At 43.3% G+C, this 25,203-nt stretch overlaps 1 protein-coding gene across 1 annotated transcript in view; it reads left to right on the forward strand.

Annotated features, from left to right (window-relative positions):
* FSTL5 (follistatin like 5) overlaps positions 1-19,292 on the forward strand; it is a 608,027-nt gene extending 588,735 nt beyond the window's left edge. The window contains exon 16 of the mRNA XM_060246574.1: positions 18,511-19,292. Coding sequence (XP_060102557.1) covers positions 18,511-19,213 — 703 coding nt within the window. The 3' untranslated portion in view covers positions 19,214-19,292. The remainder of the gene's footprint in view (positions 1-18,510) is intronic.
* Positions 19,293-25,203: the final 5,911 nt, after the last annotated feature.

The following is a 25,203-nucleotide window of genomic DNA, read 5'->3' on the forward strand; positions in this document are numbered from 1 at the left end:
AAGAACTCAGGCTGTGGACTATTTAACAGAATTTAACTATCTTGCTGAAGTTCACACTGCGAAGAAAGCCACACATTTTGTCTCTTGGTTTTTCAGAAATTTCACCATGTCTCACCTCCTGGTGTGTTCAACAAGTGCCAACAGCAAACTCTTATCTTATTCTAAATTGGCTCTCTTGACTAAAAGACATTTTGAGCTGCTTCTCATTCAAGGTTACAAGTTCCCTAGTCTAACTTGCCTTCCCAATTAGCCTACTTTACTTCCCAAAGTCTGCCTTTCTATCCTCAAGCACTCTATGTTCTCCTGTTAGCATCTTACCTTTCATAGTGTCCTGAAGTATTCATCAATTTTTCAGGGAGGGTCTGGTCCCTTCATCTGCTCTGAACCTACTTAAGTTTAATCTTTAATGCTGTAATCTATGTGCCCATTTGAGCTTCTGGGTACATTTTTTCTACCAAATGAACATGGCTACTATTTACACATCAATGTATTTCACCCCTGCTTCCACATGACATTTAGCTAAAAAGCTATTTCTCTAGCACCTTATGTGAAAACATTACTCAGTCTCTCCTTTATAAGGGGCAACAGGCAATAATAGAAGCAGAGCTAAGTACTATAGAACATAGAACTGGGTTTGGATGGAAGTGAGAGTTTATGTCAGATGGGGTGAACAGGACACAATTACACTGGTCTTGCTTTTTAGGAGAGAGAGAGAGATGGAAATGTTGTCTAGTAACTACTGAAAGTTTTTTGGTTTTATGAAAAGCCTGAGGCATCTGGCACAAATATTATTTGAATATGACATTGCTTCCTTGCTCTGTATTGTAGAAAGCAGCCGAGTGCTGCACCAGAAGCCATGCCGCAACTCACTGGAAGCAATACCAGACCTAGCAGCCCTCCAGTACTGCTTCTGCGCAGTGACATAATAGCCTTTTTGCTTCTGAAATGATGCCATGTAATTGCACATGGGCACCTTCATGGCACAGCTTTTACCTCAAATTCGGTAAAATTGGGTGGTTTCTTATTTTGTTGGGGAATTAGCAAGAGACAGGCTTGCAAAAGGAAGGTAACTAGCAAGATTCTCCACATATGTTTTATGGGGATTTTTCCCTTAGAGAACTCTCAGAAGTAACCAGACTGTTGCTTAACCAAGAAAGGTTGTATTATTGAGAGAGGAAATAATAAAACAAGTGCAAGCATACAGAAGTTAAGTGTACTCTGGAAACAAACCCACACACTAGCAGAAATACAAGGGTGAGAGGGAATATAGTTGGGATTTGGTGGAATTATAGTTTACAGATCCAGGGAGAAGAGGAAGATATACAGTATATTGGGTGTGCAATGTGGATCTGGGAAAAATAATTAAGCTCTGAGTGCTGTTTTTATAGGAAAAATGTGTCCTGAGGCAGTCTGACATTTGTGCCTCAGGATAATGCCAAAACTGGCTTTCCCAGGAGAAACAATGACTTGGAAAACTTTTGACAGTTTGCATGAGAGTTAAGGTACCGGTAGGTATAAACTAAGGTGTTAATGTGCTTCTGATAATGGCTGAACAGTGTTCTCAGGAATAGACAAAGAAACAGAAGATAACTTAGGGAGACTTCCGGCAATGGCGGAGTGAAGCGGACTCCTTCTCAGTGCGCGGGGAGGGTGTTCTGTTTGGTGGGAGATTGAGGGGGCCCACTATTTGTGGACACCCCTTACGGAGCTGTCTGAGACGCTCCGAAGTCCGGGGAGCTGCTGGATGTGAGGGAGAGACGAAGGTTTCTCCCCCAGGACTGGCTTCCCCTTTGACCGTTTCCCAACCAACACTGATGTGCCCAGCTGTGCCGCCGGAAAGGGGAGAGGAGAGGAAGCGTAAACTCCTTTCAGCTTACCTAGAAAGGTGCTTTCCTATATCTGGATCTTCATTCCTCGTAGCGTCAGGTTCCCTTGCAAGCCGCGGAAGAAGAACTTAAAAGAAGCCCGCCGGTGAGCGGTTTTGTTTGAAGTAGTGGGAGTGAGGTGGAGTTGGTGAGTGTGCGGCGGCAAATGGCGGAGTGCGGGTGCTCGGGCGAGAGCGAGGCACGTAGTTGTTTTTCTTAACTTTTGGTGGATCGGCTGAGCGGCGTGGTGAACGAGTGGCTCTAAAACGTTCTTTTTTGGAGGGGGAAGAAGCAAACTGGGGGTGAGACGAACTGAGTTTGTTGGGTTATTTTCCTTTTTCCTGCTGGATTTGGTGGGGGCGATCGGGGGAGAGACGGAGGGCGAGGTGCAATGGCCGATTCGAGCCGAAGAGGGACTGAGGCGGAAGTTTAGAAAGTGCAGGAACCGGCCGGAATCTGAACGGTATTTTGTGTGAAACTTTCCCCACCTTGACTCTGACTCTTTTTGGACTCCTCCGTTCTTGATTCCCCTTCCCCTCTCTAAGCAATTGTTACTGAAGATCGGCTTCTTTCCAGACAGATTTTATTATTATTTGTGGCAAGGATCAGCTTTGTTCCCTGTGTTTCTGCGCTCTAGAGCCAACTGCAGGCTGGCTGAAAGGGTAGAGTGGTAGTTTTTAGCAGCTATGGCTGTGGCTACGCTCTATTGAAGATTTTGGGAGCTTTTTGGATTATAAAATGCCTTTTGCTTAGCCACCTTGGAACTTTCCCTCTTCCGTCTGATCTGCGTTTATGGGTTTCTGAGTTAACTGCAAGCTGTTTAAAAGGGTAGAGCTGTAGCTTTTAGCAGCTATAGCTGTGGCTACACTCTATTGAAGATCTTGGGTGCCTATTGGATTACAGTTTACTCTCTCCAAGTTACTTTGGGAACTTTGTTTGCCTCTTCTGAACTGTACTCTTGCTTTTATGAACTGTACTCCTGCTTTTATGAACTACCTTTGGAGCCCTGAAGTACCAACTTATCAAGGCTGCTCTTATTGAACTATTTTTTATCAGAACTTTGAAGTATCAATTGGCTAGGGCTGAGAACAGTGCTAATCTATCAAACAAGGGCATAAATAGAGCAGTGAAGAGAGAAGAAAGAAGGGAAGAGAGAAGGCAGAAGAAGGAAGAAAGAACCGTTAAGATAAGACAGTGATTTTGGGGGGCAACTTGGGGAGCTTTGTGTTTAATCTTCTGGCCTAAGTGAATGGTTTAAATGTTTGAAGAGTAGTAGAACAATTTAACTGAACTTAATACTTTTTAAATTGTTGGATTCATCTGTTTTATCTCTGGTTGGGTATTCTTTCTTGCTTTGTGTTCTCTATTGAACTTCCCCACTGTCTTTTTCAAGGCACCTGGAAACTTTAAGCTGCCAATTGAATTTAAGAACTTAAGAATTTAAGAATTATTGGTGAATTGATGGTTATTGAATGGTGATTGGATTTAGCACTGTTTAGTAGTAATTTTGTAGACTTAGTATTCTGAGTAGATTCTTGGGAGGCTCAACCACCATGACAGAAACAAAGATTAAAAAATTTCTGCAAGGTACCCCCCCGGCTGGAGGAGTAAGAGCAGGCCCAACAGGGTCAGCAGGCTCAGCACCGGTTCAGCAAGATGCCTTGGAAAAACTACAAAATATGGTTTCTGCGGGTTTCAAGCAGAATCAAGAAGCCCTAGAGGGGCTGAAAACTGATTTGATGTATCAGGTTAAAAAAACTAATGAACAATTGGCAGAATTTCAAAAACAACTATTGGCCAATACTCAGCAAGTTCATGGACTAACAGCCAAAGTCGACAGAATGGAAGAGCGTGATAGACAGACCGGCACGTTAGTCAGGGAACATCAAACAGAAATTATGGAGCTGGAGGACCGCGTGATGCGATTAGAAATGGAAAAGGCGGCAACGATCCTGCGTTTCCAAAATCTGCCTGAAGAGAAGGAGGAGGACTTAATCTATAAAATTATGGATATCCTAAGAGTTGATGATGAAGAATTACTGGAGGATGGCCCAAAAGACATCCTCTGGGCCAAAAGAGTGTCTTCAACTTATACAAGGAAATACAAACTTCCTAGGGAGGTGCAAGTCAAGTTTGCACGCCCAGAAATTACGGAGAGGATTTTACGGAAAGCTAGAGAATGTGAATTCAATTGGAAAGAAACCAAGATTAAAATTCTGAAAGAAATACCTTGGAGTGTGAGACAGCGGAGATTTAAATTTAAGAAACTATCTACTTGGCTAATTCAACATGAAATTCAATTCAGATGGCTGATCCCACAAGGTTTGTTTTTCACATTCCAAGCCAAAAGATTTAATATTACCACAGAGGCAAAGATGGAAGAATTCTGGAATGAACATGTGAAACCTAACGGATCTGATTCAGGAGAAGAACAGGAGCAAGAAGACTCCCCAAAACCTCTTGAGGGGGCGATTCCGAAAAAGAAGCACGAAAAGATCAAGACTAGACTTCAGAGCAGGAAAGACTTAGCCAATATACCGGATAGTAAGGATCTTCCAAAATGAATTCCAAACTGGGTACCAAAATACTTTCTCTGAACATAAACGGCTTAAATGAACCTGGCAAAAGAAGGAAGACATTCCAACAGTTGAGAAAATCGGATGCTCAAATTATTTGTCTGCAAGAAACTCATATTAGATATGATAATCGGAAGTACCTAGAAAATAAGAAATTAGGAATTTTATATTCCTCATGTGATCCATCCAAAAAGAAGAAAGGAGTCGCGATTTATGTTTCCCAACATATCAAGTCAAATTGCCTATACTCGGATGACCAAGGAAGAATTATCATAGTAGAAATTGAATTGAACGGACTTAAAATAATACTAGGGAACATCTACGCCCCCAATGACAACCAAGAAAAATTTTACCAAGCCTTGTATCTTAAACTGAGCGAATTCAATTCTGATAGGTACTGTATTGTGGGAGATTATAACGCAGTATTTGATATAAAAATGGATAAGAAATACGATGATCCTCAGAAGAGAAAGAAAAACCGTAATACAGTGCCGAATTCCTTTTTGCAAATGGTTGAGGAACTTAATTTGGTGGATGCGTGGAGAACAAAAAATCCGGTTACCACAGACTTTACGTTTTATTCTCACGCACATAAAACCTGGTCAAGAATTGATATGTTTTGGATATCTTTAAATATGATTCTCTCGGTCAGTCAGGCTGATATTCTCCCACAATCATATGCAGACCATAACCCAATTACGTTAATTCTGGAGCAGCAATCAAGAAATCCTCGATGGACTTTAAATTTGCAAATCTTAAGAGAAACACAATTTGTAGAATCAGCTAAAGAAGAAATTCAAGAATTCTTCAAGATTAACGTGGAAAAAGATACCAAAGTCCCAGTTATTTGGGATGCATTTAAGGCTTTCTTTAGAGGTGTTGCTATTAGATATAATTGGTGCACCAGCTCATGGTAGTGCACCTTAGCAGGAACCCTGACAACAACCCTGTGTGGTAGGTTAGGTGAGAGAATATGACTGACCCAAGGTCACCCAGTGAGCTACCATTGTATGAGTGAGGATTAGAACCTGGGTCTCCCAGATATTAATTTGACACTCTTAACCACTGCACCACAGAGTTGCATTTTGGAATAGCAGCTTGACAGATTACATCTTTGTCTGATCTTTAGAAGACATGATGGAGAAAGAGCTATCTAACACTACTTTATCCATGTAGTTCTACATTTTTATAGGCCCAGAAGCTACAGATCTTCTTCGTGGTCTCTGTGCTTCACACTCATGGGATATAGCGCCTGCACTGATCCCCCGAATCGGTACCTAAAAAGCCCGGGATTTTTCGCGCTCGGCACCAGTGGGCATGCGCAGGCGTCCCAGTATGCATGCTCACCAGAGCCAGCGCAAGGATCCTGCCAGTTCCTTTTTGACCGCCACGTTGATAGGATCTCCTTTTGACTGCTCCGGTCAGTGCCTGGTAATCCTTTGGATTTTTTCCCCTGTTATTCGCCCGTTTGTTGTTTTTCCTAGTTAATAGTTAAGTGTTATAGTTAGTCTTTGTTGTTTAAAAAAAAAGACTTTGTGTTGGACTTTGCCCTTTGGGCCTTTGGGGCTTTATTTTTCCCACATTCCCTCAGAAACTTTTCTGTGTGGGTTCCAGTGCCTATGGAAAGGTGTTGGGGGGGTTTTAAACATTGCTCAAGTGTGGTAGCAAGATTGCACTCCCTGACGGTCACTCCCTCTGCTTATTGTGTCTGGGCAAGGGACACCAAATCGACTCGTGCCTGCATTGCTCAAGATTCTCGAAGCAAACCCACAAAAACCGGGTGGCAAGGCTATCAGCGGCACTTGTAGAATCGGCTCTTCATCCACCAAAAATGGCAACAGGCCTGTCGGTATCGATGGGGGAAGCTACCCAGGCCCCGACCATTACATCGGTCAATCCATCATCACTGGTGCAGACTAGCATGCCAACCAAACAAGGCTGACCCACAAAACAACCCTCTGAAGGGTTAGTGGTGACTCCGGCCAAGAAACGTCGGGACGATTCGGGGACCCAATCATCCCTCCCAAAGAAGTCTAAATTGAAGGAGAAGCGGAAGAAGGATAGACTTTCCCGTACTCCTCCTTCTCAGGATGCTTTGTTGGAGTCGATGTCGACTCAAGCTGCTCCACCCCGGAAGATCCTGGCATCTCCACGTCCACGGAGTCCTTCGGTGTCAAGAAGCAGAGGCTCACAGCCGATCCATCTGTCAAGATCTAAGCAGGAGATAGACCTGACCCAGCACACCCATTTATCCAGATCGGGGTCGCGTTGTTGGAGCGACAGTGATTCGGTATTGGAGGTCAAGGCTTCAGCACCGAACGAACCCTTGGCACCACTTCCACCAACTAAGCGGCGCAGAGAGTGGTCGGAGGAAGTGCAGGCTTGCCCGTCGGTATCGCTCCAGTCATCCGAACATGCTTTTACCTGGTCCCTGATACTATCTGAGCACTCAGTGAGAAGAGACTCTTCGTCATCAGACTCTGAGGTCGGTACCGATGATCCGGACAGGGCAGCGGAACCTTCTCCAGAGTCGCATATTGTTGAGGACCTTCCCATATCTCCATCGGAAGATCTGAAGTCTTATGGGGACCTGGTGAAGCGGATGGCACACTCTCTCTCCCTCACAGTGGTTCAACTGCAGCCAGTCGTTGATGACACCGTCTTCGACATAATGCAGAGAGACACATCGATAGCTGTGGCCCTTTCAGTGACCAAAATTATCCTGCAGGTGGTGAAGGAGCCCTAGGCAAAGCCGGCATCTACACCAATCCCTGCGTGAAGACTGGACCATATGTATCATGTTCAGGAGGCTGGTGCTGAGTTTTTTTGTTCTCCCACCCCAAACCCAAATCGGTGGTGGTCTCCTCATCCTCAAAGGCGTGCAAGACCCATTCTTCTCCACCTGACAAAGAGAGCAAGAAAATAGAAAATGCGGGCAGATGTTTCTATTCAGCTGGAGCATTGGGAGTGAAGATCTCAAATTACACCGCATGCATGGCTCGCTACCAATACTCCATTTGGGAGCAGCTCACACCACTAATGTCTTCCTTGAGTGAAGAGAAGTGATCTTCGTTCAAGAAGCTGCAAAAAGAGGGCTTTGCTGTGGCTAAGCAACAACTGGCTGCAGCAAAGCACATGGTGGATGTATCTGCCAAGACCCTCACTTCCGCCGTCTCCCTGCATCGTCACTCTTGGCTACAGTCTACAGCTCTTCAGCCTGACACCAGGGCCTACGTTGAAGACCTTTTTAGTCTTTTTAGTTCCACCAAAGACAGTGTACTTCAAGAGATGGATAAAAGCATAAAGACCTCAAGGAACCTGGTTGTCCCGGCATCCTCTAGGGCTGGCAAGCCTAAGCAATGGCATAAATCTTGGCCCAAGAGGCCCTACCAGAAATTCTCCCCTGACCAGCCTTGGAGACCTCGCTCTTCGCAAGCAGAGAGTAGGTCTCCCTATAGGGGAAATAACAAAACCAGGTTTGCTTCAGCATCTGCAACCACCGGCAAATCTAAGGGTTCCCGTCCACAGAAGCAGGGCCTTTGACTTTTCTGTAGCACACATTGCTGTCCCTCCTTCATCACATATCTGCCTCCATCAGTATCTTCCAGCTTAGGAGTCCATCTCCACAGACAGGTGGGCTCTTTCCATCATAGCAGAAGGTTACAAGATAGATTTTGTTCAGGTTCCGACTCAGTCAGTGGTGATCACCACACCTCCTCCTCCCCCCTCTGTTAGAGGAAGTTCACAACCTCTTGCTGAAACAAGCCATAGAGCCGGTCCTTGCAGAGGCCAGAACGAGGGGATACTAGTCTCGTTATTTACTGGTCCCCAAACGGGATGGGGGATTGAGACCAATTATGGACCTTCAGAATCTGAACAAGTTTATCGTGTACCAGAATTCAAGATGTCTACATAGCAGACAATTCTTCCTCAACCAAGGGGATTGGATGGCAACCCTGGATCTGAAGGATGCCTACTTCCATGTCAGTATCCATCCAGCTTACAGGCGTTTCATCAGGTTTGCGGTAGGCTCCAACCATTTCCAGTTCAAAGCCCTTCCATTTGGCCTGTGTATTGCACCGGACCTTCTTTTGGCTCAGGAGGGGCAGGTGTTTCATCACAACGTACCTCATCTGAAGCTGACAGTGTGGCTCATCGACCCTGTGAATTCTCCAGCAGAGTCCAGCATGTCTTACTAAAGAGTAGAAAGTTATCTACCCGTGTCTCCTATCTCAGGAAATGGAGGAAGTTTCTTCAGTTTTTGGCTGATCCTGCAGTGTCACCTCAGTGGATGAACCTACCGGTGATTTTTGACTTTCTGTTGTCCTTGGTGGATACTGGACTTTCCTTTTCTTCTGTTTATTTATCAGCAATATCATCATATCATGAGCCTGTTGAGGGGCATTCAGTTTTTGCTCACCCTCATTCAAAGCATTTCCTGAAGGGAATGGTCAGATTGCATCCTCCATCTAGATCACCTCCACAGTTGTGGGATCTGCCATTGGTGTTGGACAGGTTGACTCAGTGTCCCTTTGAACCTATGACAACCTGCTCCCTACAGCTTCTATCCTGGAAGACTGCATTTTTGGTGGCAATCACAACGGCACGCCGTGTAGGGGAGCTCATGGCGATGCGTTGTGACCACCCTTATTTAGTTTTTCATGAGTCTGGAGTGTCATTGGCTCCTGATGTTTTGTTTCTTCCTAAGGTGGTTTCCCAATTTCACCTTAACTTGGAGGTTTGGTTACCCATATTTTATCCTACCCCTTCCTCGGACGAGGAATGTCGGTGGCACGCCTTGGATGTCAAGCGTGCGTTGCTTTTTTATTTGAATCGTTCTAAAAGTTTTCAACAGGACCGGCATCTTTTTGTTTCATATGCTGCTCCTCGGCTGGGTTCAAGAATTTCGTCTCAGCGGCTTTCAAGGTAGCTTACTGAGGCTATTAAACTGCGCTACTTGCTGGCCAAGAAGCCGTTGCCTGGGCCCATTTGTGGACACTCTACTAGAGCAATGGCGACGTTGGTGGCATTCCTGAAGGGTGTTTCTTTGACGGATGTCTGTAAGGCTACCACTTGGTCCTCTCCTCAAGCTTTCATGAAGCATTACGCTCTGGATTTGCATGCCCAGCAGAGGACTCGTATGGAAGCTGCAATGCTGCAAGTTGTCTCTTCTGGTTGACCGTCTTCCCACCTCCAGGTATGTCTGGCTTGCTAATCTCCTATGAGTGTGAAGCACAGAGACCATGAAGAAGATAGACAGGTTGATTACCTGTAACTGTAGATCTTTGAGTGGTCATCTGTGCATTCACACTACCCGCCCTCCTTCCCCACTGCTGACGGTCTCCCTATGTTAGGGACTTCCAGTGGTCAAGAAGGAACTGGCGGGATCCTCGCGCTGGCTCCAGTAAGCATGCGTACTGGGATGCCTGCGCATGCCCACTGGTGCCGAGTGCGAAGAATCCCGGGCTTTTTAGGTACCGATTTGGGGGATCGGCGCAGGCGCTCTATCCCATGAGTGTTAATGCACAATGACCACTCGAAGATCTACAGTTACAGGTAAGCAACCTGTCTTTTTTCACTGGCTTTAGTACCAAGCCATTTTAAATAAATTTATTATTTATTTAATGAGATTTTAAAAACACACACACACACCATCCCCTGTGGAACAGGGCTCAGGACGCTGTACATCAATTTTTAAAAATTACGGAACACATTCACAATTAAAATACTAAAATAAAATATTGTCCTGCACCAGTAAGATGATGGTGAGCCTATTAGGGGTCCCAAGACCCCACTGGGGGTGGGGGATCTCCTGATTTGAGTTCCCATCCCCCACTTTCTAAAAATTGGCCAGCAGGGGACAATATGGCAGCCCCATTGTGACACTCTAGGATTTGTCTCTATGGAACCATGGAGTTGAAGGCTAGAGTGCCATAGCCAGAGGAGCCACACCACATGCTGAGTTCCTTCCCCTGATTTCTCCAGTTGGCGCCAGTGCTCATGTCTCTAATTGGCTGGGGGCTCCGAAAAGTAGGTTCTGCTAAGCTTGCTCTGCCTTGCCAGGAAGAACTCCTGTAGGTGAAATGAATGGTGATGTGTGTGTGTGGGGAGTGTGTGCTCTCTTTGTGCTGCCAAGATGTGTGTGGGTGGCTCTTGTTAGCACTGCTGGCTGAAGAGAAGTCCCTTGGGTGAGATGGGTGCAGGTTGGCAGACTCTCGCCTGCTCATAAGGAAGAGCTCCCAGACAAGGGGAGTGGGGAGGTGGGGGATCAGGATGTGGGGAGGCAAACTCTTGCTGGTGCTGTTGGCTGGGAAGAGCTCAGGACTCACTCTGACCTGCAGCCATGCAAGCTCTCTGACCCCCTGGTAGGCCAGGCAGGGTTGACAACGCCCGTGCTTTGCTTTGCCGTTGGGGGAAGACTTGAGTGCATGCCTCTTGCTGCCAGGCAGCTTAGTTTGGAACTGGGAGGGGAACTGACCTGCGGCCATGCTCTGTGGGCTGCGGGGGGGTGCCTCAGCCTGTTGCCAATGGCTGCACTTCACATCAGGGGCCCTGGCCAAAGCCACACTTTAGTTCTAGGGCTGGCCCATCCACTCACCCAGGAAGCTGCCTGTTGCCCTGCCTGTGTGGGAGGAGAAGGCAAGAGAAGGCAGCTGGTGCCTGAGCCTGCAATAGATGAACCAAGTTGCTGGAGAGGGAGCAATGGCAGCTCCAGAGCATAGGCTGGGAGATGGAGGAGGTGGGGGGAAGGGGGAGGAAAGAACATCACCTGGAGGGTAGTGAAGCTCTTGTCCCTGTTGCCCCAACCCAACTTTCCCAGGAAACCTGTGGTTAGGAGAGCAAGGCATCCGGTCTTCCCTGGTTCTAAACAATCACAGCCTCTTAAATAAATCTTTGTTGGCCTTAAGGGTGCTTCTGGTCTCTTACTTCATTCTGGTCAGTTTCTTACTTGAGAGTATTTCTCTTTCCTCAAGTGTGATGGTTGGAGCGGGGGAAGGAATGCCTGGGTGTCCCTGTAGTTTGTAGTGGGATGGGAAGGAACAAGCTTTTATCACTGTAATTTTCTTTGTAAATGAGAGTGTTGGCAACGAGTTGGAAGGAGATATTGGGACAGAATATAGTTTATTGGCCAGCTGCAAGCTTTGAGGTGCTGGCCTGGAATGTAATACATCTCCAAGAAAATGCTGGCCAGCCAGGCACCAGATTTTCCTTGCTTCCAAAAAATCACAGCCTTTTGTGTTTGTTATTTCACAGTATTTTTCTCTCCTCCCGAGCACAGGGGTGGGGGTGGGGAAAGGAATGCCAGGGTAACCCTTTTCACAAATGCAAGCTGTAGTTTGTAGTGGGGTGGAAAGGAATAAGCTATGAATTATGCATGGTGTGTGGTAGGGATGCCAGCCTCCAAGTGGGACCTGGGCATCCCTCAGAATTACAGCTCATCTCCAGATTCCCCTGGGGAAAATTAATGCTTTGGACCCCATTGAGGTCCCTGTCCTTTCCAGATTCCATCCGTAAATCTCCTGGGCCGTTTTCCCACTCACCTTTTACTGGCGCCACGACCATCCTGACGCCGGCGAATCTGCCTGGATTTCGCATCAGAAGCTCCGGCGCTCCCAGAAGCGCCGGCTACTTCCGTCGCTAAGCCAGCGCAAACGGAAATCGCAAAGATGCAGGAAAACGTTTGCGCTGGCTTAGCGACGGAAAGCGCCGGCGCTTCTGGGAGCGCCGGCGCTTCTGGGAGCGCCGGCGCTTCTGTTGCGAAATCCAGGCAGATTCGCCGGCGTCAGGATGGTCGTGGCGCCAGTAAAAGGTGAGTGGGAAAACGGCCCTGGAGTTTCTCAGCTTGGATCTGGCAATCTCCCTTCCCCCCAATCCCTGCCTAGTGTCGATGGAGGGCCTGGTGTGAGCTGAGTGGAATGAGTCTGTTGGCGTTCTCTATTTCTGCTTTAAATCAAACTTCTTCTTTTTTTTCTCTTTTGGGGGGGCCTGGATTATTTTCTATTTAAGCATAAACTGCTTAAAAACCTAGAGTGCTTTGGTCAGGTTCTTTATTTATTTATTTTGGGTTCAAGTCAACATATATTTTGCAATTTGGTCTGTAACTCCCCTCTCCCCCCCCCCATCACCAGTAAGATTTTACAGTGTTCTTGGTGCTTTAGCCAAAGTTTTCTTGTGATCATGCATGACTTTGGAAGTTTGTCGTTGTACAGGAATAGTTCTGTTGTGAAAAGAAGAGGTGGGTTTTTGATGCAGTGTGCTGGAAGTAACTTTATTATAAGGGGCTTGGGAAATAGCATCACTTGACCTTTGACCTGGAAGTGACATAACAGGATGTGACAACACAGAAGTGATGTCACATCATGGCTCCACCCCCAAAGCCTCCTGGCTCCACCCCCAAAGTTCCCATATATTTCCTGAGTGGGACTTGGCAGCCCTAGAGTCTATAACCAATAAGACGATGATGAGACTGCCAGAGTATGCCACTGCCTCATGGGGAGGGATGCAGGAAAAAACAGGAGTGTGAGGCAGATAGAAAGACATAACTGTCCTCAACCAAATGCCAGCCAGATGGAAAGCCATCACTGTCCTGAGTCAAACCAAAATGAAAAAGGGTGTCATGTCGTACTATGTTGACTGGCTGGAAGGGCCCATATATACTGTGAAGAAAATGTGTGGGTGATTTGAAGCATATTATTGTAAGGGGAGGGGGCATAAGAATAAGGCTTCTCATAAATATTAATTGAAGATAAATGAACAGTGGGAGGCCTCCGAATATCAGTCTGCAAGAAAGGAAGTTTGCATTAAACATGCCACTTGTTACATACAAATCACTGGAAGAAATCTGAAGGTACTCTGATGTATTACTTGTTGTTCTACTAGAAGCCTACTCATAAAACAGGCTTTGAGTACATAAGCCACAGGGATAATTTTATGACACAATTATGAGTGAGTGCAGGTTTCTTCTTTCATTTTTCAAAAAATAAATGCTTCCAAAAGATGTCATAAGAAATAGCTCTGAAAATTTAAAGTCTTCTGTTCAAACCATAGCCTGAAGCATAGACAGTCTGAGACAGAAAGAGGTTCTCAAGAAACTGATAGAATGACTTACTATGACTGCAAAAGATCAATGTCAATCAACAGTGAAGGACAGTGAAATCTCTATTGGTTCTGTCATTGTCTGTGCTAATTAAACAAGAACTTTGTGGCCCCTTAAAATTAATTTCTGGCATAAGTGTTTGTGGACATTTCTTCTCATACTATGGATAGATAGTTACTGTGCAGTCATGTATTTTGGCAATCAAGGTGACAAGAAATGCAGAATGTAATAATATAATGCTGTATGTAATAATATAAAATTAATATCTAATCAGGAAAAACAGACAGACATTCATGAAATATAATAAACTAGTTAACACCTGTAATGGGTGGGGAATCATGGGTTTTATTAAGTTACTGATGGTGAAATAAAAATCCTCAATCCTTGTTCAACCTGGCAGGAGTATAGTGTGTAAGCAAGATGTTAACTAGTATTGTTGTCTCTGATTTTTCTGAATATTTTTAATTGTATTTTATCTAAAACATTTTAATCTACCTTTCCACATAATCTTCATTTTACTTTGTACATTTCAGGGTTCTTTGACTTTGTTTGTTTCAAAACTAGTACGTAAAATACCTCCATACCACTTACAGTTTCTGAATAAGTGAATTAAGAGCACTAGGAGAGTCCCTCCAACTGTCCCACCAATCAAAGAAGCTCATTTTGTGAACACTCAAGAGAGGGCCTTTTCAATGGCAGCCCCACAGTAAAGAAACAATCTACCCTAGGAGATGCACCTGGTCCCTCCTGGTTTCAGCCTTCAGGAGAAATCTGAAGACAGTTTTATTCACATTTGATTAATGTAGTTTTTATTTATTGGCAGTCCTAATTGAAGAAGAAGATGAAGAAGAATTGCAGATTTATACCCCGCCCTTCTCTCTGAATCAGAAACTCAGAGCTGCTTACAATCTCCTATATCTTCTCCCCCCCACAACAGACACCCTGTGAAGTAGGTGGGACTCAGAGGGCTCTCACAGCAGCTGCCCTTTCAAGGACAACTCCTATGATAGCTATGGCTGACTCAAGGCCATTCCAGCAGGTGCATGTGAAGGAGTGGGGAATCAAACCCGGTTCTCCCAGATAAGAGTCCACACACTTAACCACTACACCACTACACCAGATTTTTATATTGTAGGCCACTTTGAGTACCTCAAGGTAGAAAGGCAGCTAATGCTTTAAACAAAAAAATAAATGTGATCTGGTTCATAAAAAGTTATCCTGGAATAACAGTTTGTTTGTTGTTAAGGTGCCACAAGATTCTATTTTTCTTTTGCAACAGGCAAACATGGCTACTCTCATGGAAACTCTCCTGAAGTATGAATTCACTCTTCTGCAGGGGATATTTTTCATGGCAGGAGAAATAATCAAAAAAGTTTCCTGTAGGGAATTAGAATTCCAAGCAATGGCCAGAATGTATGCTCACTAATAATCTAGTCCTAATTTTGTAGAATCCATTGCTAATTTTAACTCGATCAATGTGTTGTTTAATTTAATTAATTTCACTGTTGAGTTCACATGTAAGCAAGCGAGAAGTCTGTAGTACATTTATTAACATTTTATTTAGTGATATGCATATTCCATTTCCTATTTATGTGGAAATGTTCAAGATTTCAAAACAAATCAATTCACTTTCAGGAATACTCTTAGGAGAAGTTGCCTGGATTGGGGTGGGGAGAATCATTTACATGTCTAAGAATGGCTAACTGTTTTTGTTAATTGACATAACCATGTAAAATCATAAATGATCAAAGCTAAAGTCTCCTCTACTATCAATTGACCTGATACCAATATTTTTAATTCTCTTTTGGAGGGGGGAAAAATTGACCTGACACTCCTGCCTCAGAAGAGATAATGAGCTGTGATATCTCACTGTCCTGTAACTCGTTTAGTGTTTGACCCTGCAGAATCTTGTAACAAATCGTTTTGAGAAATGTATATCCTTTTTCATCATCATGTTAGCAGAGGCAAGCCTTCTTGTCCTATGCTTGTAAATGGTAATGGACAAATAACCACCACAGGCTACTATAAGATATTCTCTGTCCTGATGAAAATAGTATGTACAGCTTGCAGTTTTTTAGGACTTCATGATGCAATGCCTAAATCCATGAAGTGTGCAAACTTCCATTAGTTTCCTTTTTATGTATTAGTTTATCCTGCAGATTTCTAAACTGTTTTATCTTTGGTGCTGTTGCAACAGTTTGTTGTTGATGTTTTTTAAATCTGAGTGAAAGAGCAAAGACGAATTCTGTAGCCAGGGTCATAAACAAAAACAAAAGGCATTCAAGATCTGACTTGGAAAATGCGCCTAAGCTTAATCAGGCCATTCATTCTAACTGTCTGTCCCAGGCTCACAAGCAGCCTTTTTAATCCTATTAACTCACTGGTGCACTTTGCCTAGCTTTCCAGTTGTATTATCAATGAGCAATTAAAAAAAAAACTGACAATGAGTTTTAAGGAGATGGAAGAGTGATGCATAAGAAGAGCACTGTTTGATCAAATCAGTGATTGGTTCAGAGTCCTGTTTCCTGTAATGACCAATCAGGAGGTCCACATACAGATCATGAAGATAATGACCATCTCCTGCTGCATTCTCTTGAGAAATAAGTATCATTGGCATAGTGCTCCTGACCATAAAGTTTTGTTTAGGTGTCATGCCTAATAGCCATTTATGGATCTATCCTCCCATTAATTTGTCTGTCCTGAAATCTACTATCCTTTAACTTAACTGGATAACCCAGGTTCTAATATGGATTATGGGAAAGAAGAAAAAGTTCTGTTTATTTTCTTCACATCATGCACAATTTTATGAAACATCCTGTTAATCACCTTCTTTCCAGCTAGTAAACCCCAGACACTTCCACTTCTCATAGGGAAGGTCCTCCAACCCTCATTTGGGTTGCCCTTTTTTGTACCTTTTCTAGCTCTGTAATATGTAATATGGTATAGCAACCTGAGTTGTACACTATGTGTCTACAGGGTTTGTTCTTCTGTATGCTTAATTCTGTCTTTAATAACACTTTTCATCAGTTTACTTTGAACAGATGTTAACTGGCCTGTCATTTCCTGGCTCCCCTCTCTCCTGATCCATTTGTAAAAATTGGCAATTGCATTGGCTTCTAGGCAGAGGTTAATGAAAATTTGTGAGAGAATGTGTGCACATCTAGACATACACACATAATAATGTAATATTTTAGACTTGTTGAAAATATCAAGGGCATCATACATACAATCAGAACAACTAAACTCTTGTTCTGTGAAAGAAGTGAATAGTGCCAAGGTAAAATTATTGAGCAACCATATTATTTACAGTGTCATCCTAAAAAGAGCTGCATCTCTTTAAGCCTATTGACTTCAGTGCTTAGGTTAGTAATGATGTTTACACAGTTCACATTGACACCTTTCTTTTACCCTTAGATGAATGAACATAGTGCCAGTATTTGGAATGGAGGATTTTCTGTGTCACCCACAGTCTGATCTAGTGGTCCTGTTCTATGCATATCAACTCTTTATGCTCAGATGTTTTCTGACTACCTCCAAATAGCTAATTTTGAAGAGTATTTATTGTTATTCATAAGGATACTTAGAAAACATAACCAATGAGTCCTGAATAGTTGGAAGACATAATCCTAATCTTTATGATAGTCATTCCATTTGAATTAAAATGAAAACTGCAATAATTATCTAAATAGCAATGAACATTGGATTGATTTGATGTGTTCATGCTGAAAGAAGAGAATGAAATGAAATGTGTGAGATCTGCTGTATAGTCCAATTGAAGCTTCTTATTTCTTCTGGTTTAGCCACAGTTATTTGATTTTACAACAGCATAAACAAAATCCCTCTAGATTTACACACATCCAAGCTGCTGTGCCATTTGACCCTTTCAATTCCACAAAACAGAACATTCAAATTAAACTTAATGTAAAATTTTGAAAATAATTTTGAAAGTATTATATATATACACATACATATTATTATTTAAGTTTCAAATGCTTCCAGTATCAAGCTGTTGATACATTTATGATGGTGGAAAGTGCCATCAAGTCACAAGGTAATTTGTCATTGGCTGCCTCTTCATCATGACCCTGGTATTACTTGGAGGTCTCCCATCCAAATACTGATCAGGTCAATCCTGCTTAGCTTCCGAGATCTAACAAGAACAGGTTAGCCTGGGCTATCCAGGTTGAAGCTGGCAGATTTATACCTAACTTTTATCAGCAGTTTGGAATTGGAAGCATTTGTGACCTGGGCCTGGTTCACACAGCACAATTCTTCATTTGATTGCAATATTCAATCTCAACTTGCATGTAGAAATAAGTTCTCGTGTTTCTAACACCACAGACAGACCTTCCATTTCCTCACCCATCATCGTAAAGATGGTGTTTTTTTTAATAGAACTATTTCAGACATTGCTGCTAGTCATCAAGAGTGTGGCACTTAAATATTCAGGTGGTATGCCATACATGTGACAATCTGGTCTTAAATAAACATACTTGTGTGTAGCTTGATGCTGTACCAAGCAGTCTGGGATTAGCATAACCCGATGATGCCTGCTCCCACATGAGCATGCCTGGATTTTGAAATCTTCATCAGATGCTTTTTCTGCATATCCCCATCTTCTGAAAGGATGAAGGATGTTGTGGTGCCTCATCTGTGAAATATCATACTAATTCTTGATCTTGTGGTAAGTCTGTGCTTTCTGGTGCCAGGCTGAAACACATTGATTTTCTCAAGCACTGGAAAACAGGTTTTCTTTTCTTTTTAACAAAACAAGTTTTTACATGAACTTTGCTGCTGATATTTTCAAGTTGTGCTGCCACCCTTTCATAGCTTACCATGCTGTTTTATATTGTTTCATTGTGGAGTAGGTGTTTTTTTTTTAAAAACAGGGCAATTTTTTCTTTGAAAGTGTAGTATATAAATGTAATAAATAAAATTAATGGGGTTTTTTTGTCTTTTGTTTATCTTCTAGGTTTGGATTTATTCTTCACAAAGATGAACCTGTACTTCAGAAAATTGACCTTGAAACTATGTCATACATCAAGACAATTAGTTTAAAGGATTACAATTGCATTCCACAGTCTATGGCTTACACACACCTTGGTGGATATTATTTCATCGACTGTAAGCCTGATACTACTGGAGCTGTTCCACCACAACTAATAGTGGACAGCGTTGCCGACTCCATTATTGGATATAATGGTGATGTAACAGGAACTCCATATGTCTCTCCAGATGGTCACTATCTAGTCAGCATTGATGATGTGAAAGGTCTCATGAGAATCCAAATCATTACAATCAGAGGAGAAATACAGGATGCCTTTGACATTCATACCAACTTGCACATATCTGATGTGGCTTTTCAACCATCGTTTACTGAAGCCCATCAATATAATGTCTTTGGTAGCTCTAGCACACAAACTGATGTGCTATTTGTAGAATTGTCCTCTGGCAAGGTGAAGATGGTGAAGAGTCTTAAGGAGCCTCTTAAGTCAGAAGAATGGCCTTGGAACAGTAAGAATCGGTTAATTGAGGGTAGTGGGCTCTTTGGTCAGTACCTGATGACGCCTTCCAAGGAATCCCTATTTATTCTTGATGGACGACTAAACAAGCTGAATTGTGAAATCACTGAAGTTGAAAGAGGAAACACAGTTATTTGGGTTGGAGAAGCATAAGGAAGCATATTAGATAACAGCCGAGTGAATAGTTTTACAGTACATTGCACTTAACTTCATCCTCTAAATATTCTTTTTTTTTTTAATTGTTAGACCCTTCTGTACACGTGATGTGGTTGACTGAGATACAATTTTGGTGATATAAAAGAAGCTGAAATTGTGATTAAACATTCAATTTTCTAACTATGATCTGAGGACAGCTTGGCTAGTTAGTGGAAATCTTAAATTGATAAGTCCCCTCAATCAGTGAGCCACAACATGTTGAAATGATGCAACATTTTATAATAAAGATCTTTTTTAAAGAAAAAAATCATGCTGACTCAGTCAGATTCATCAGATTGTTAGGTTATTGATTATGTATGATGTCAGATTTCTTAAAATGAAATATTCTGTCATACCCTGACATGTCCAGTCCCCTATTTAATCTTTTTGTGCCTTGAAGGGAAATGTTTCACAAGGAAGGAGAAGCCTAGGAAATGTGTAATTTTATCTCCCTTGTAGCTGTAGGCTCTCTTTTTTCCCTGAAAAGAAGCTTTTGATATGTCATTTTTTTTTCATTTCCATCCAGTTGTAAAGTGTAGTTTCTAAGAAAAAAGGGAAACATCTGTTTGCAACATCTACTATTCTCTTATTTTAATCACAGCAATTTGAGACTTATATTGCAGGTTTTGGTATAAAGTCTGCTAACTATTCATTGAGATTTGGCCCTTTTCATTGCAGAGCAAGGCAACCATGTACCCAGCCAGTTAAAAAGGCTACTCAACTCATCATATTTAGCTGCCTAGCAACAAACATGTTTTGTCTAATCAGTACCAAGAAGTTTCACTTAGACTGGCAAGAAAACTGTTATTTTTTAAAGCAAGCAATTTCTTACTAGATGTGCATTATTAAAGGATCTGTATGACAATGGAACTTAAAAAAAGATGGAGGCTTGGGCCATGTTCCTATATTCCTTAATGAAAGTAGGTTTTGTTGAAATCAATGGAGCTGACTTCAAAGTTAATGTATTCAGGATCAGGTTAATAGACAACCTACAATCTTTATGTGTACATTGTCTCTCAAAAACCTGCTTTTCCTCAATACTTTTGATAACTCAATTTTTCTATCCCACTCCTGTCATTAGACTATTGCAAGGATTTTCTATAGTCTTTCTTTTAACAAATCATAGCTATGGGTTTGGACATTGCTTATACAGCTACTTAGGAAAATAAAGGTTCTAAAATTTAGAATCATTGTAACCAATAGAATCAGAAAACAATATAACTGCACTCCATGAAGTTAGCAGTACGACTTTTCTTCAGATCTCCGGTTAACAATATAGGTGGTTTGGCTTATATTGTTTTTATGTTTCTTTAATTTAAACCCAGGCATTTAAACTGACCTCTGTTCATTCAATGCAATCAGAAATTTTAATCTAATTTTACATCAATGTGTAAAGCTGTTTTGAAATTTGAAATTTTCTAGCATTGTATTTTCTTGTGTGTAATTAGCATCCTACGCTGTGATACCGTAGAACTCTCTTTAGCTTAAGGAAACTGGCAGATAGATTTAAGTGAACAAACTAATCGACATACATCTCTAGTGACTGAATCCTTTTAACAGTTTTTTTCCCCATTGTGAGCAAAAAACCATGTAAAATGTCTGTTATTCATTGATTTACAGTAGTCCATCTCTTTGACATTTTCTTCTCTATCCTACACCACATGGATGTTCTATATGTAGAAAATGCTTGACAAAAGGAGAATAAACCCCTTACATTTTAAATGCTCTCGTCTACAGTTGATATGCCAATGCAGATACATTTTTATGTATTATATATGTAATAACAAGGTGGATATTTTAATGAAAATAGAAAGAAGAAAAAAAGTTTACTTTTCATCAGAATCTCTGCATCATGAATCACATATTGCCCCTCCCCACCACTGGCTGGAAAAGTTTTTGCCACTTCGCACTGGCAGCTTTCACACAAACTGATAGACTTGGAGGTTCAGATGTTTAGGAATTTGTTCAATGAAAGGTGATAACCCCATTCCTGTACTGTACAGTACTATAACGGCACAAGACATCGTCTGGCTCCAGATATCATCACATCAGCATTTTTAATGTGATTGAATGCACTGGTACTGAGTACTGGAACCTGATCCTCGTGCCCAAGCCTGCCCCACACAGCCAGAGAGAGAGATCCCCAGATGCACTCTCACCACGGCTTTGAACTCACAAGTAGGTTAGGCAAGCCACAGCTCCTCCTCCAACTTCTGCTGACATCCTGGAGATAATAATATTGATCAACTTTACAGATTGTTGCAAGGATTATCAGATAATGGCCTGTATTCAACCACACCACTAAGAAAAATTAAGCACCCCTTTGTACTGCTGCAGCCTATGGAGCGCTCCAAAATGTTCCAGCAGGTTACTGGGCCCTCAGGAATAGCCTAGCGAAGATCTGTGGTGGAAATCACTACAAGCATGTATATGAGCACCAGCACTTTCCCCACTAAAATACGCATGGACAGCTCATGAGGATTTTTTGTCCTCTTTTTCTACAGAGACAATCTAACTAACCAGAGTAGCAACCATCCATCTTCAGTAGAAAAGGAGAAAACAATGTTCTACTTCCTTTGCTTTAGAGCAGAAATGAACATATAACACGTTATATTTGGCAAAGGCTGATTCTACATTCATGTTTGGATCTGATTTTCTGAGCACTGAAATTGCCTTCTAGAAATCCGGAGTATATATATATTTTCAATCTACACTCAAAATTTTGCTCCTGGACTTCCCCTCCACACTTGCTTGCTTTATTGGAGGGGGGGAGGGGGGCAGGTTTAAGAGCCTTTGTTCTTTCTTGAGAAAATAGTTTATTGCCCTGTTTCCCAGGAAAGATATCTTTATGGATATCTTTTCCTGGAGAACCCTCATTCAAAAGTAGTCTTGGAAAGTCAGGGACAACCCTGTGCTGAAAACAGTGTCAGAGCCAAATCAGTAATTTAAATGTAAATGACAGTCAAAACACCGGAGCAAGACAGAAGTCAAGGCCCATTGTTACGTAGATGATCACTTTTGAAAGCATAGCATTACTGGATCTTTTGCCCAGTGTAAAATCAGCCAAAGTCTGGTTTTTTAAAACAACAATGTGCTTTAACAAAACTAAATGCTAAACCTTGCTCTTTAGGCAATAATGGTCATGATCAAAAGGGTTATGTTAGTAATTGGGATGATTGTTTTAATTTTTATTTTTCTTAAACAACAGCCCTCTGAACCATAATACAAACTACTTTTAAAAGTCTACTTGGTGGTTTGCCATGTGCTGCATGTGGCTGGTGGTAGAATAAGATATGCCCAATGTCATTTTGGGTTCAAAGCACCACTTGTGCTGTTAGGCCAATGTTAGGTTCAAAGTAGAACAAAGCTGGACTTCATTAGCACCTTTAAGATCAACAAAGTTTATTGAGAATGTAAGTTCAAGATCTTCTTCGTGGTCTCTGTGCTTCACACTCATGGGATAGAGCGCCTGCGCCGATCCCCGAATTGGTACCTAAAAAGCCCGGGATTTTTTTGTGCTTGGCACCAACGGGCATGCGCAGGCATCCCAGTGAGCATGCTCACCGGCGCCAGCACGAGGATCCCGCCAGTTCCTTTCTGATCGCTGCGCTGAGAGGATCTCCTTTCGTGTCCCCGGTCGGTAAAGTAATCTTAGGATTGCCTTTCTTGTTGTATATAGCCCATTTGTTATTTTCTTAGTGTAGTTAGTTAGTTGTTAGATAGTTAGTGTTGTAAAAAAAAAATTGTTGGACTTGCCCTTCAGGGCCCAGTTTCCCCCCGTTTTTCCCCTCAGAGACTTTCCTGGGTGGGTTTTTTCCTTGGCGTCTATGGAAAGACGTTGGGTTTTTTTTAAGAGGTGCCACTCCTGTGGGAAGAAGATTGCCCCCACCCCTGACAGCCATTCCCTCTGTCTCCTTTGTTTGGGCGAGGGACATTGTGTGGATTCTTGTTCGTACTGCCTGAGTTTTTCCAAACAAACTCGCAAGAATTGAGCGGCAAGGCTTTTGGCTGCGTTGGTTGAGTTGGCACTTCATCCTCAAAAAATGGCATCGGGCCCGTCGGTACCAATGGGAGAGGCCGTGGCCCCGATGGTCACATCGGCCGATACATCGCCGATCAAGACCGAGATGCCAGTCAAGTGTGGGTGTTCCACAAAGTGACCTTCTGAAGGGTCAGTGGACACCCCAGCTAAGAAGCGTCGGGATGACTCGGGGACCCAATCATCCGCACCGAAAAAGGTGAAATTTAAGGAGAAGCAGAAGAAGAGATCGTCCCGCACTCCTTCCCCTTCTCATGACACTTTAACATTGATGTCGACCGCTCCACCGAGGAAGATCTTGGCATCCCCACATCATAGCCCTTTGGTGTTGAGAGGCAATGCTTCGCAGCAGTTGCGTCTATCAGCATCGGAGCAAGAGATCGACCTCACTCAGCGCTCCCATTCTTCAGGGTCGAGGCATCACAGTGAGAGTGACTCTGTCTCGGAGGTGGAGGTGTTGGCACCGATGGAGCCGTTGGCACCGCTGGATCAGGCAAGAGGTCGGAGAGAGCTGGAACCAACCACTGTAGCTCACCGCTTTCCACCGCTTCCACTGTGGGAGCAGCACCAGTGGCCTCCCTACGCATATCCATACCCGCCATGCCAGTGGTACCCCTTTGGGAGTTTGCAGACTGGGACCAGCAATCCGAGGCATTTCATATGTCAAGGCTTTCCCAGCATTCTAGGTGGCATCCCTTGGCATCGATGTCCGTCCCGCCCAGAAGAAGCAGTGTGGTGGTGGAGGAAGTCCAGCCTAGGTCATCAGTGTCGATCTGGTCACCCGTCAGAGAGTCAATGCCAGTGCTCTCGGAACATTCTTTCAGGAGAGAGTCTTCATCGTCGGACTCTGAGGTCAGTACCGACGATCCAGACAGGGCTTTGGAACCTTCGCCAGTGTCTCATACTGCTGAGGATCTTCCCATTTCACCATCGGAGGATCTAAAGTCGTATGGGGACCTGGTGTAGAGGATGGCACTCTCCCTCTCTCTCCCGGTGACACAACCGCAACCCGTTGTAGATGACACCATATTCGACATCATGCAGCGGGATATGTCTACAGTGGTTGCCCTGCCTGTTATGAAGGTCATCTTACAGGCAGTGAAGGAGCCCTGGACAAAGCCTGCTTCTACACCTTTGTCATCAAGAAGGTTGGACCACATGTACTGCGTCCAAGAGGCCGGTGCTGAATTTCTCTTCATGCATCCAAAGCCCAATTTGGTGGTCGTATCCTCTTCATCAAAGGCCTGCAAGATGCACTCCTCTCCACCAGACAAGGAGGGAAAGAAGCTGGACAACGTTGGGAGGAAGTTTTACTCTGCTGGGGCGCTGGGAGTAAAGGTATCTAACTATGCTGCATGCATGACTAGATACCAATACTCAGTGTGGGAACAACTTACCCCCCCCCCCCTTGTCTTCCCTGAATGAGGAGAAGAGGTCTGCTGCAAAGAAGTTGCAGAAGGAAGGCTTTGCTGTAGCCAAACAACAACTGGCTGCAGCAAAGCATATGGTGGACGTCTCAGAAAGAACCATCACTTCTGCTGTCTGCCTCCACCGCCACTCCTGGCTCAGGTCAACAGCCCTCCAGCAAGACACCAGGGCTTTCATTGATGATCTGCCCTTTGAGGGCGAAGGCCTCTTCAGCTTGACCACTGAGAATGCACTCCAGGAAATGGATAAAAGCATAAAAACTTCCAGGAACCTGGGTGTCCCAGCGTCTTCCAGAGCTATGAAACCAAAACAGTGGAACAAACATTGGTCAAAGAAGCCATATCAAAAATTCTCCCCGGAACAGCAGTGGAGACCTCGTTCTGCCCAACCTGAGAGTAGGTCCCCATACAGGGGAAACAATAGAAACCGCTACGCTTCTGCACAGACCACTGGCAAGTCCAAGGGCGCTCGCCCTCAAAAG

This window comes from Heteronotia binoei, chromosome 9 (genome assembly GCF_032191835.1).
Source record: "Heteronotia binoei isolate CCM8104 ecotype False Entrance Well chromosome 9, APGP_CSIRO_Hbin_v1, whole genome shotgun sequence".
Classification (NCBI taxonomy): Eukaryota; Metazoa; Chordata; class Lepidosauria; order Squamata; family Gekkonidae; genus Heteronotia; species Heteronotia binoei.